This window comes from Schistocerca americana, chromosome 4 (assembly GCF_021461395.2).
Source record: "Schistocerca americana isolate TAMUIC-IGC-003095 chromosome 4, iqSchAmer2.1, whole genome shotgun sequence".
NCBI lineage: Eukaryota > Metazoa > Arthropoda > Insecta > Orthoptera > Acrididae > Schistocerca > Schistocerca americana.
In genome coordinates, this window is record NC_060122.1 from 610,018,866 (window position 1) to 610,032,568 (window position 13,703).

The window sequence follows — 13,703 nt, forward strand, 5'->3', positions numbered from 1 at the left end:
CATATGATCAGTAATGTTCATGTCTGGGGAGTCCGGTGGCCAGCAGAAGTGTTTAAACTTAAACGAATTTTTCTGGAGCCAGTTTGCAACAATTTTAGACGTGTGGGGTGCCCATTGTCCTGCTGGTATTGCCTAAGTCCGTCGGAGTGCACAATGGACGTGAATGCATGCAGGTGATCAGACAGGGTGCTTACGTACGTGTCACCTGAAAATTCGTATCTAGAAGTATCAGGGGTCCCATATCACTCCAAGTGCACACGTCCCACACCATTACAAAGCCTCCACCGTCTTGATGGTTCAAATGGCTCTAAGCACTTATGAGACTTAACATCTGAGGTCATCAGTCCCCTAGACTTAGATCTACTTAAACCTAAGGACATCACAAACATCCATGCCCGAGGCAGGATTAGAAACTGCGATCGTAGCAGCAGTGCGGTTCCAGAGTGAAGCGCCTAGAACCGCTCGGCTACCGTCTTGAAGAATCCCCTGCTACCATGCAGGTTCCATGGATTCAACAGGTTGTCTCCATACCCGTGCACGTCCATCCGCTCGATACAATTTGAACGAGACTTGTCCGACCAGGCAGCATGTTTCCGGTCATCGACAGTTCACTGTCGGTGTTGACGGGCCCAAATGAGGCTTAAAGCTTTGTGTCATGCAGTCATCAAGAGTGCACGAGTGGGCCTTCGGCTGCGAAAGCCCATATCGATGATGTTTCGTTGAATGGTTCGCACGCTGACACTTGTTGATCGCCCAGCAATGAAATCTGCAGCAATTTGCGGAAGGGTTGCACTTCTGTCACGTTGAACGATTCTCTTCAGTCGTCGTTGGTCCCGTTTTTGTAGGATCTTTTTCCGGCCTCAGCGATCTCGGAGATTTACTGTGTTACCGGATTTCTAATATTCACGGTACACTCGTGAGATGGTCGCACGTGAAAATCCCCACTTCATCGCTACCTCGGAGATGCTGTGTCCCATCGCTCGTGCGCCGACTATAACTCCACGTTCAAACTCACTTAAATCTTGATAACATGCCATTGTAGCAGCAGTAATCGATATAACAACTGCGCCGGACGCTTGTTGTCTTATATAGACATTGCCGACCGCACTGCCGTTTTCTGATTGTTTACCTATCTCCGTATTTGAATGCGTATGTCTATGTCAGTTTCTTTGGCGGTTCAGTGTGTATACGAGGGAAAAAATGCACACTATTTTCGTAAAAATACAGTTTTCATTCTGCATGTGTGAAAGTTTTACAGTGTGTAAAAACATCCTTCCCGCTTGTTTTCAAACTTAGTTCAACCTGTTTCCGTGAGTGGCGCCGTCACAGCATGTCTTCGAGATGGCTGCTACACTTGACGTTCGTCAGAAGCAACGTGCTGTCATAGAATTCCTGTGCTGTGAAAACAAGACAGTGGGAAACATCCACAAGAAGTTGAAAAAGGTGTATGGAGATGCTGCTGTCGATCGCAGTACAAAATGGTTCAAATGGCTCTGAGCACTATAGGACATAACATCTGTGGTCATCAGTCCCCTAGAACTTAGAACTACTTAAACCTAACTAACCTAAGGACATCACACACATCCATGCCCGAGGCAGGATTCGAACCTGCGATCGTAGTGGTCTCGCGGTTCCAGACTGAAGCGCCTAGAACCGCACAGCCACACCGGCCGGGGATCGCAGTACAGTTAGTCGGTGGGCAAGCAGGTTATGTGATGAAAGCGGGCACGGCAATATTGAGGATTGTCCTCGCAGCGGCAGGCCTCGTTCTGCACACAGTCCAGATTATGAGCAGAGAGTTAACGAATTGGTGATTGCTGACAGACGCATCACAGTGAACAAATTGTCACGCTACGTTGGGATATGGGAAGGAAGTGTTTGCAGAATACTGGCGTTAAAAAAGGTTTGTGCCAGGTGGATTCCCAGGATTTTGACAGTGGCTCACAAAGAAACAAGAAAAATGGTATGCAGCGAACTTTTGGAACAGTATGAGAATGGTGGAGAAAAATTTCTTGAAAGAATTGTGACAGGTGATGAAACATGGCTCCATCATTTTTCACCAGAGACGAAGAGGCAATCAATGGAGTGGCACCATGCAAATTCACGCGAGAAAAAAAAAATTCAAAATCACACCTTCTGCTGGAAAAGTTATGGCTAAGGTGTTTTTCGATTCCGAAGGACTCTTGCTTGTGGACATCATGCCAAGTGGAACCACCATAAATTCTGATGCATACGTGACGACACTGAAGAAACTTCAAGCTCGACTGAGTCGTGTTCGACCACATCGGCAAAAGCAGGATGTTTTGCTGTTGCAGTCAAAAAAACCATGGAAGCGATCACAAAACTCGGATGGACAACAATGAAACACCCGCCTTACAGTCCTGACCTGGCTCCATGTGACTATTATCTCTTTGGGAAACTGAAAGACTCTCTTCGTGGAACAAGGTTTGAAGATGATGACTTCCTTGTGCACGCTGCCAAACAGTGGCTCCAACAGGTTGGTCCAGAATTTTACCGTGCGGGTATACAGGCGCTGGTTCCAAGACGGCGTAAGGCAGTTGAGAGGGATGGAAATTATGTGAAGAAACGAAAATATTGTTCCTAAAGGATGTATCTACACACTGTAAAACTTTCAAACATGTAGAATAAAAGATGTATTAAAAAAAAAAATAGTGTGCATTTCTTTTGGAGTGATCCTCGTACGAGTATGTAGGATGAAGATGTAGACTGTTAATAATGTCTGTTTTACTTAAAATATTTTAAGTGTTTTCACATAAAAATTCAGCCATTAATTTCCAGCACGTCCTCGTATGTATGCATTCGCTCGTGTGTGTTGTAAGTAGGGGCAGGCTACTGTGAGCAGTTAAGCAGAGATGTTCTAAGAGGGGGGGGGGGGGGGGTGAGGTTCGCCGGCGTACAGCAAGTAGTCAGTGACCAGTGAAGCAATATGCATAAATAGTGTGTCAAGCCAGCGGGGCAGCAGAACAGATCTCGGCACTCACATTGTGTAGGCGGGTGCCGACGTCTTGATTGGCTGGCTGGGCCCCAGGTATTCGGGCATGACGTAAATGTTGGGCGCCGGGTTGAAGTCCTCGCTGCGCAGCTTGGTGCGGTCGCCCAGGCTGTAGGCCGGCGCGCGGTCCGTCCGCATCGGCGGCACCTCCTCCGTCAAGTAGGCGGGGGGGCCCGGTACGTTGAGGCGCGCTGCGGCACACAGCAGGGTCACAGCGTGAGGGTTGAACGTATCATGATGGGATGCAATACAGTGACCATTTTACAGTAATACACTACTGGCCATTAAAATTGCTACACCACGAAGATGACGTGCTACAGACGCAAAATTTAGCCGACAGGGAGAACATACTGTGATATGCAAATGATTAGCTTTTCAGAGCATTCACACTAGGTTGGCGCCGGTGGCGACACCTACAACGTGCTGACATGAGGAAAGTTTCCAACCGATTTCTCACACACAAACAGCAGTTGACCGGCGTTGCCTGGTGAAACGTTGTTGCGATGCCTCGTGTAAGGAGGAGAAATGCGTACCCCACGTTTCCGACTTTGATGAAGGTTGGATTGTAGCCTATCGCGGTTGCAGTTTATCGTATCGCGACATTGCTGCTCGCGTTGGTCGAGATCCAATGACTGTTACCAGGATATGGAATCGGTGGGTTCAGGAGGGTAATACGGAACGCCGTGCTGGATCCCAACGGCCTCGTATCACTAGCAGTCGAGATGACAGGCATCTTATCCGCATGGCTGTAACGGATCGTGCAGCCACGTCTCGATACCTGAGTCAACAGATGGGGACGTTTGCTAGACAACAACCATCTGCACGAACAGTTCGACGACGTTTGCAGCAGAATGGACTATCAGCTCTGAGACCATGGCTGCGGTTGCCCTTGACGCTGCATCACAGACAGGAGCGCCTCCGATGGTGTGCTCATCGACGAACCTGGGTGCACGAATGACAAAAAGTCATTTTTTCAGATGAATCCAGGTTCTGTTTACAGCTTCATGATGGTCGCATCCGTGTTTGGCGACATCGCGGTGAACGCATATTGGAAGCGTGTATTCGTCATCACCATTCTGGCGTATCACCCGGCGTTATGGTGTGGGGTGCCATTGGTTACACGTCTCCGTCACCTTTTGTTCGCATTGACGGCACTTTGAACAGTGGACGTTACATTTCAGATGTGTTACGACCCGTGGATCTACCCTTCATTCGATCGCTGCGAAACCCTACATTTCAGCAGGATAAAGCACGACCGCATGTTGCAGGTCCTGTACGGGTCTTTCTGGATACAGAAAAGTTCGACTGCTGCCCTGGCCAGCACATTATCCAGAACTCTCACCAACTGAAAACGTCTGATCAATGTTGGCCGAGCAACTGGCTCGTCAGAATACGGCAGTCGCTACTCCTGATAAACTGTGGTATCGTGTTGAAGCTGCATGGGCAGCTGTACCTGTACACGCCATCCAAGCTCTGCTTGACTCAATGCCCAGGCGTATCAAGGCCGTTATTACGGCCAGAGGTGGTTGTTCTGGGTACTGATTTCTCAGGATCTATGCACCCAAATTGCGTGAAAATGTAATCATATGTCAGTTCTAGTATAATATATTTGTCCAATGAATACCCGTTTATCATCTGCATTTCATCTTGGTGTAGCAATTTTAATGGCCAGTGGTGTAATTAGTAGAATTCAACCGTAATTTTGGCCTACACACAGGTCAACAAAGTGTTTCGAGAGAAAATGATCTCATTATCAGGTACTAAAACTTAGCTGAACAGTTTAAAACGCTAAACAGTCTACTAGCGCAATTGCGGCATATAAAAAAAAATAGATAAAACACACTGGGGTATAGGTCCTCGTCTTACATTAATATCGACGACATGTATCAGTGGCAACTCTCTGTGACAAGTGGAACGGACACCGAACTGCATTAGTGTTGTTCGTGTTCATTGTTGTTACTGGGCTTGTACGGATGTATACACTGAGGTGACAAAAGTCGTGGGATATGTCCTAATATCGTGCTAAACCTCGGTTTGCTAGGCATAGTGCAGCAGCTCAAATGTTCAAATGTGTGTGAATTTCTAAGGGACCAAATTGCTGAGACACTATTTAAACTAACTTATACTAAGAACAACGCACACACACACACACACACACACACCCATGCCCGAGAGAGGAGTCGAACCTCCGGCGGGTGGGGCCGCGCAGTCAGTGACGTGGCGCCTCTTAACTGCGCGGCCTGCAGCAGCTCGATGTGGCATGGACTCAACAAGTTGTTGAAAGTGCCCTGCAAAAATAATCAGCCATGCTGCCTCCATAGCCCTTCATAATTGCGAACGTGTTGCCGGTGCAGGATTTTGCGCACTAACTGTCCTCTCGATTATGTCCCACAAATGTTCGATGGGATTCATGCTGGGCGATCTGGGTGGACAAATCACTCGCTCGAATTGTCAGAATGTTCTTCTAACCAGTAACAAACAATTGTGGCCCAGTGACGTGGTGCATTGTCATCCATATAACAGCATCGTTGTTTGGGAACTTGAAGTCCATGAAGGGCAGCAAATGGTCTCCCAATAGCCGAGCATCACCATTTCCAGTCAATGATAAGTCCCATTGATTAGATTAGATTAATACTAGTTCCATGGATCATGAATACGATATTTCGTAATGATGTGGAACGGGTCGAATTTTCCAATACATGACGTAATTAGGTTAATTTAACAACATACTTAAGTTAATATAACAACTTTATTTTTTGTGTTTTTTGTTTTTCTTTATTTTTTATTTTATTTTTTTAATATTTTTGTTTTTTTTTCTTTTTTTTCTTAATTTATATCTAAAAATTCCTCTATGGAGTAGAAGGAGTTGTCATTCAGAAATTCTTTTAATTTCTTCTTAAATACTTGTTGGTTATCTGTCAGACTTTTGATACTATTTGGTAAGTGACCAAAGACTTTAGTGCCAGTATAATTCACCCCTTTCTGTGCCAAAGTTAGATTTAATCTTGAATAGTGAAGATCGTCCTTTCTCCTAGTATTGTAGTTATGCACACTGCTATTACTTTTGAATTGGGTTTGGTTGTTAATAACAAATTTCATAAGAGAGTATATATACTGAGAAGCTACTGTGAATATCCCTAGATCCTTAAATAAATGTCTGCAGGATGATCTTGGGTGGACTCCAGCTATTATTCTGATTACACGCTTTTGTGCAATAAATACTTTATTCCTCAGTGATGAATTACCCCAAAATATGATGCCATATGAAAGCAATGAGTGAAAATAGGCGTAGTAAGCTAATTTACTAAGATGTTTATCACCAAAATATGCAATGACCCTTATTGCATAAGTAGCTGAACTCAAACGTTTCAGCAGATCATCAATGTGTTTCTTCCAATTTAATCTCTCATCAATGGACATACCTAAAAATTTGGAATATTCTACCTTAGCTATATGCTTCTGATTAAGGTCTATATTTATTAATGGCATCATACCATTCACTGTACGGAACTGTATGTACTGTGTCTTATCAAAATTCAGTGAGAGTCCGTTTACATGGAACCACTTAGTAATTTTCTGAAAGACAGTATTGACAATTTCATCAGTTAATTCTTGTTTCTCAGGTGTGATTACTATACTTGTATCATCAGCGAAGAGAACTAACTTTGCCTCTTCATGAATATAGAATGGCAAGTCATTAATATATAATAAGAACAACAAAGGACCCAAGACTGACCCTTGTGGAACCCCATTCTTGATAGTTCCCCAGTTTGAGGAATGTGCTGATCTTTGCATGTTACGAGAACTACTTATTTCAACTTTCTGCACTCTTCCAGTTAGGTACGAATTAAACCATTTGTGCACTGTCCCACTCATGCCACAATACTTGAGCTTGTCTAGCAGAATTTCATGATTTACACAATCAAAAGCCTTTGAGAGATCACAAAAAATCCCAATGGGTGGTGCTCGGTTATTCAGATCATTCAAAATTTGACTGGTGAAAGCATATATGGCATTTTCTGTTGAAAAACCTTTCTGGAAACCAAACTGACATTTTGTTAGTACTTCCATTTTTACAGATATGTGAAGCTACTCTTGAATACATTACTTTCTCAAAAATTGGACCACAGGACCCCGTCCATACCATGTCAGCCCACATCACTAAGGAGCACCACCAGATTGCATAGTGCCTTGTTGACAATTCGTCCATGGCTTCGTAGGGTCAGCGCCACATTCAAATCCTACCATCAGCCTTTGCCAACTGAAATCGGGACTCATTTGACAGGCCACGGTTTTCCAGTCGTCTGTGGTCCAACCGATGTGGCCGCGATCCCAGGAGAAACGCTGCAGGCGATGTTGTGTTGTTAGCAAAGGCACTCGTGTCGGTCGCGCATTAACGCCAAAATTGCACCGTACTATCCTAACGGATACGTTCTGTGGTTACTTAACTTAGTGGTGCTTATCTGTTAGGACTGACAGGTCTATACAAGCGCCACTGCACACGGTCGTTAAATGAAAGTCGACGGCCACTGAGTTGTTCGTGGTGAGAGGTAATGCCTGGAATTTGGTATTCTCGGCACACTCTTGACACTAAGGATATCGGAATATTGAATTTGCTAACGATTTCTGAAACAGAATGTCCGATGCGTATAGCTCCAACTACCACTCCGCGTTCAAAGTCTGTTAAATCCCGTCGTGCGGTCATAACCACGTCAGACAGTTTTTCGTACGAATCACCTGAGTACAGCTCTGCTAATGCACTGCCCTTTTATACCTCCTGTACATGCTACTACCCCTATCTGTATAAGTGCATATCGTTATCCCATGACTTTTGACACCTCAGTGCAAGGTGCGTGCAGCACCAGATGTTGAGCGATCTCTGTCAAGGACACGGAGATGCAATGAACTCATTTGCGGGAGTGTTATCAGCACCAAACAGAGTCGTTGTGCCCTCAGGTGTTGGCTATAAGAAGTGTTGTTAATGGGAGGAAGATCGGAGTGCCAGTATTACGTTTCGCAGATAATCAGCAGTTAAGGTATAAATTACACATAGAAGTAACAAGGTTATGTGAATGGTTATCATGCAGCTGTTCATGTTCAAACGCACTCGTTACGCTATTTATTTTTTATTGGCACCTACAACACGAATTCGCCGCACTGCCATAGTGCTACAGCTCTTAGATAACCTGTACGTGCTGGTAGTGGATGCAGCGTCTCAGCCGCCACGTTATAACACGTCTGCAGTTCGTGTAGCTGTGAAATCAGACTTGAATGGCAGTGGTGTCGAGGAAGCGCCTCTTGTGTGCAAATCCTGATTAATGGAATCTTTGCGAATTGGTGCCTGGCCCAGGAAACTCACTCAGGGTGATCTGGTCTGGTCTGGCCCAAGTGCTGCCCTAAATACCATTCGATGCTAGGATACAGCTGGATCTACTTTCGATCACGTGTTTCGCGGAAGAAAATAGGCATGTGTGGCCTGTGGCCTCTAGCGGCGCTTGGGTTGCCTCCTGGTTGATGGTCGGAGCGTGGGTGTCCCTCATTTGGAAAACTGTCCCCTGTGTGTTAGGCTTCTGCGAAACACTTATGTGATGATGGTTGACTTGGCATGGCATCAGAAACAATTAAAATTTTCTGGATGTTATCCAACAGACACCTGCATTGCTGCAGCTCGCCACAGCAGTTGCGTTCGAGTGGGCACTCGGGGCAGTTCAGTTTAATTTAGGCCAGCATGCAGATATGGTATGATCCAGTCAGGTTAGAGCTGCGTCTCCCCACTGCAAGACACAAGGTAACGTTTTTCATAAGTTCACTGGTAACATATCTGGCAGCACAGGCTGCTGACGATAGCCCTTGTTTGTAACTGTAAAGTATCGCAAATTGCTGAGCAGCAAGTACCGTTAACACAATTAAAAACATTGTCTAAGAAAAAAGTGAAATACCCAGAGAGGAACGACAAAACGAAATAAAAGTCACAGGTTGAGAGGGTATGCAATATTATTTCAAGATTACAACATCGAGTCAGATTTACGTAGAACTTGGCAGTAGGAGCCTACTTATCAGTATTATGTTGCACCACCTCTGGACTGAAAGCATACACTGACTTGGTTGGGAAGGGTGTCATAAAGCCATTGACATAAGCTAGTTCAAAATGGAATGAGGTAGACTTTGAGTTGATCCTACACATATTCTGTCAGGGACAGATCTGGGCATTTTACTGGCCATGGAAGAACCTCATCATTATGCAGATAGTGCATAGAGACACGTGACATGCGCGAATGATCATTGTCCTGTTGAAAAGTGGCATCATGATATTGTCACATGAAAGGTAAAAATTGATTATGCAGGATCTCTGAAACGTGCCCTTGTGCAGTCAGAGGTCCCTCAATCATTACCAACCGTGACCTCAAGTCATACTGGACAGCTCCCCACACCATGATGCCAGAAGTAACACCACCGTACCTCTCCTTAACATTGGAAGAATGGGACTTCCCCCAAGTCGCTGCCATACCCGGAACTGTTATAACCAGGAATAACACAACAACCTCGTCAGTCTGGTTTATTAAATCACAAATCACTTTTTAACAATTATGTTAGCCAAGCGTCTACACAGGCTCACACTCAGAAATAATGCATAATTATAGTTTGGTTATACCAATGTCCAGATGTGCATAGTTGGTTGCACGTCCCGTAATTATTCCCAAGTCCAGTGAAGTTCAGTCTCTGCAATTGAAGTCGCTAGATTTCCGCCGAGCAGCCAGGTAACCTCGAGTGATGCGGCGAGTCATCCACAAGCAGCTGGAACACGGCGTACTGCACTTCCCGATGAGAACTGTCGTTTGCGGCGGCGGCCGGGTTTATATAAGGCTCGCTAGTTGATGGAGCCGTCGGCTGGGGTCGCTGTTTTCCAGGGAAACCAATCGCAATGTTTCCTGGCGTAGCCAATTGCTGTGTGCTGACAAACGCGCACGCGCGAAGGCGGCCAGCGATGGTAGCCGCGAGCCGCCCGGAGAAGTGCGGCCAGCGATGTATTTCTCGGCCACGTAAGGGAGAGTGCGTGTGAAGACGGCCAGCGATGGAAGCAGCGGGCCGCCCAGAGAAGTGCGGCTAGCGATGTATTTGGCGGCCGCGTACTGGAGCGCGTTGTTCGGTGTTTGTTAGAAGTGGTGTATACCACAGGAACGATACTCACCTGGACTAGTGTAGAACTGTGACTCTTCACAGAAGACAACGCAACGCCATCCATCAGCAGTCTACGTTTCCCCGTCGTGGAACCACTCCAAACACAAACGCTCATGTGCTTTTGATGACAGCGTGAGCCTGTTACATGTTTTCAGGTGGCAGATGCAGATGTGAAGCGGTTTTGGGTGCACTTGGTGCACAATATTCCCTTGTAGTGTTCAAAAGTGGTGATCGGAACTTTGATGACGAGTATGCCTGCCCTGAAGTCCTAATACAGCCCAACATTCAATATCACATCCGAATGTCCGATATATCTGGATATTGCTCGATTCGACCTGTTAGTCTAATAGAGACCCACAAGCCGACCTGTTAGTCTAATAGAGACCCACAAGCCGTTTCAAACTCTGTTAGGTGCTCATAATGCTGCCTTACATTAGTATATGGCAACTCCGTGCTCTTCGCAGTCATCACTCAACTTCTGACGCTGTCCACACACCTTATATTCTCTACTAAAAGCCTAGTAACAACAATAATACACGAGCAACGCTAAGATACTCTGGTGGTCATTCTACATGCCACAGAGAATTGCAACTCAACCGCCGATGGTGTGTACGTGTACGAAGACATGTTGACATCCGATCATGTGTTCTGGATGCTTCATTTTCTTTTTCCTTTTTTTTTTTTTTTTTTTTCAGGCGGTGATCTGGAATGCATCCTTGAAATCTAGTTTCATTGGTTAATGAGACACGTTGCAAAACAACTAGTCTTCCATTCCTATCGCGTTATTCGTTTGCGCTACCAGCTACAGAGACGAAAGAAAACGAGTCTGAGTTTGGAGACGGCGCCAGTTCGTGAGCAACACACGCGCAGCATCACCTGCCGCTGCTGTAACCTCTTCACCAGAATCTATACGTTTCCCGCCAGACGTTCCTTTAGATGTAGGGGCCAGGTGGAAGTAGGAGAGCGCCAAACCAGCTGAACAAGATGGATGTCACAATCCTTCTTCCTACAAAATCCTCAGTGTTCTCACTACCGAAGCACATTTTCGGGTATCCACATTGAAAATGATTTTGTTTCTCTGGCAGTCTCGAGCTCCTTCTCATGTCTTTTTTATGCGATTGTTCCATGAAATTTGCGTAGTTTGGGCAATTTGTTTTTACTCTTTTCAAGGTGACCAATAAGGAGAACCCCTTTATTGTCCCAGAAAACATTGGCGTAACCTCTCTGACAGGTGAAACTGACTTTCCCCGTCTTGGTGCAGCGACACATGTCGTCCTCCGCGGCAGTCGTTGCTGTTTCGTTGTGACGCCACGTCCTGCGTCCAGATCTCACCTACAGCAACAAATTAGCTGGACTCCTTTTGAAATGTTACAAACGTTGCTGAGACATTATGTCCGTATTTGTAGTGAGCACCGGATCTTATCAAACTTTACATTAATAGGGAACTTAGTAATGGATACTATTCTTAGTTCATCCATTTTAATGAAATAGCCTCCTCAAAACGCCACTCAATTAAAAGTACGCATAAATATATCCCGTAACGTTTAGAACTTTCCTGGCTTGTAGAGTGTTCCATAATATTCCGTGACAGTTGCCGGATATCGATAACTTGTTGCTGCAATATTCCGGCCGAGAGCCGTCCGGCCATCTTGAGATGTATACCTCCCAAACTGGCGGACATGTCGTACAAACCACACAACGAGGAAGAGGCCTTACCTCGCACACAGCAGGAACGTACAATATTGAACACAGACAGGTTGAAGTGGTGTTCTGTCCTCCAGTAAGATGTTGCCGCCTCTGGGATCGGTCGAAGATGACTTAATGTTGCACAAGGTTTATAGTGAACTGGAGCAATGATTAGCAAACACTGATCGAATTCCCGCCCGGCAGTCCAGATTTAGTATTTTGCGTGACTTCCCTAAATCGCTTAAGGCAAATGTCAGGATGGTTCCTTTGCAAGGGGCCTGGCGGATTTCCTTCCCCATCCTTCTCCGCTTTAAGTTTGTGCTCCGTCTCCTAATGATCTCGGTGTCGACAGGACGACAGATTCCTTAATTTTTCCTTAAAGGATACCATACGATTGGGTCGCATCTTACACAAAGCTAACACAGGATACCGTGCCAAATTTTCGACCAGCTGTGACAACTATGTATCTGTGGTTAAAAGAGGAATTTCGTTTTGAATATTCTGTCATATCCCCGTTCTGATATTAAAACAAGTATAAACTTGTAAAGACTAAGCGCGTCTGTTATGTATTTGATTGGTTGTTCGCATACAGGGGCGCTGATGAGTATCAGTAACAACATTGGCGTGCCTTTAGCTAAGACTGTTCTATTCGAATAGGCTTCATTCCTTCACCTGTCTAGGTAGCACTCAGTTCGCAATAGTTTACAGTCCATTGTGTGCATCTGGCACTGTGTTTGCACACCTTATCAGGTCTATATCATATTACCTCTTAATGGGACGAAAGCAGGAATCGGAACTGAAAAACTTGGTGTAATTTTAGCTCTGCATCAGGAAGGCTATTCTAGTAGGATAATACACTCCTGGAAATGGAAAAAAGAACACATTGACACCGGTGTGTCAGATCCACCATACTTGCTCCGGACACTGCGAGAGGGCTGTACAAGCAATGATCACACGCACGGCACAGCGGACACACCAGGAACCGCGGTGTTGGCCGTCGAATGGCGCTAGCTGCGCAGCATTTGTGCACCGCCGCCGTCAGTGTCAGCCAGTTTGCCGTGGCATACGGAGCTCCATCGCAGTCTTTAACACTGGTAGCATGCCGCGACAGCGTGGACGTGAACCGTATGTGCAGTTGACGGACTCTGAGCGAGGGCGTATAGTGGGCATGCGGGAGGCCGGGTGGACGTACCGCCGAATTGCTCAACACGTGGGGCGTGAGGTCTCCACAGTACATCGATGTTGTCGCCAGTGGTCGGCGGAAGGTGCACGTGCCCGTCGACCTGGGACCGGACCGCAGCGACGCACGGATGCACGCCAAGACCGTAGGATCCTACGCAGTGCCGTAGGGGACCGCACCGCCACTTCCCAGCAAATTAGGGACACTGTTGCTCCTGGGGTATCGGCGAGGACCATTCGCAACCGTCTCCATGAAGCTGGGCTACGGTCCCGCACACCGTTAGGCCGTCTTCCGCTCACGCCCCAACATCGTGCAGCCCGCCTCCAGTGGTGTCGCGACAGGCGTGAATGGAGGGACGAATGGAGACGTGTCGTCTTCAGCGATGAGAGTCGCTTCTGCCTTGGTGCCAATGATGGTCGTATGCGTGTTTGGCGCCGTGCAGGTTAGCGCCACAATCAGGACTGCATACGACCGAGGCACACAGGGCCAACACCCGGCATCATGGTGTGGGGAGCGATCTCCTACACTGGCCGTACACCACTGGTGATCGTCGAGGGGACACTGAATAGTGCACGGTACATCCAAACCGTCATCGAACCCATCGTTCTACCATTCCTAGACCGGCAAGGGAACTTGCTGTTCCAA

The 13,703-nt window shown here is 46.4% G+C and overlaps 1 protein-coding gene across 1 annotated transcript in view; it reads right to left on the bottom strand.

The window, feature by feature from the left end:
- The window catches only part of LOC124613647 (outer dense fiber protein 3-like protein 1), a 92,470-nt gene that overhangs the window by 40,305 nt on the left and 38,462 nt on the right, over positions 1-13,703 (bottom strand). Inside the window, exon 3 of the mRNA XM_047142362.1 lies at positions 3,003-3,204. Within this exon, the coding sequence (XP_046998318.1) occupies positions 3,003-3,204 (202 nt within the window). The remainder of the gene's footprint in view (positions 1-3,002; positions 3,205-13,703) is intronic.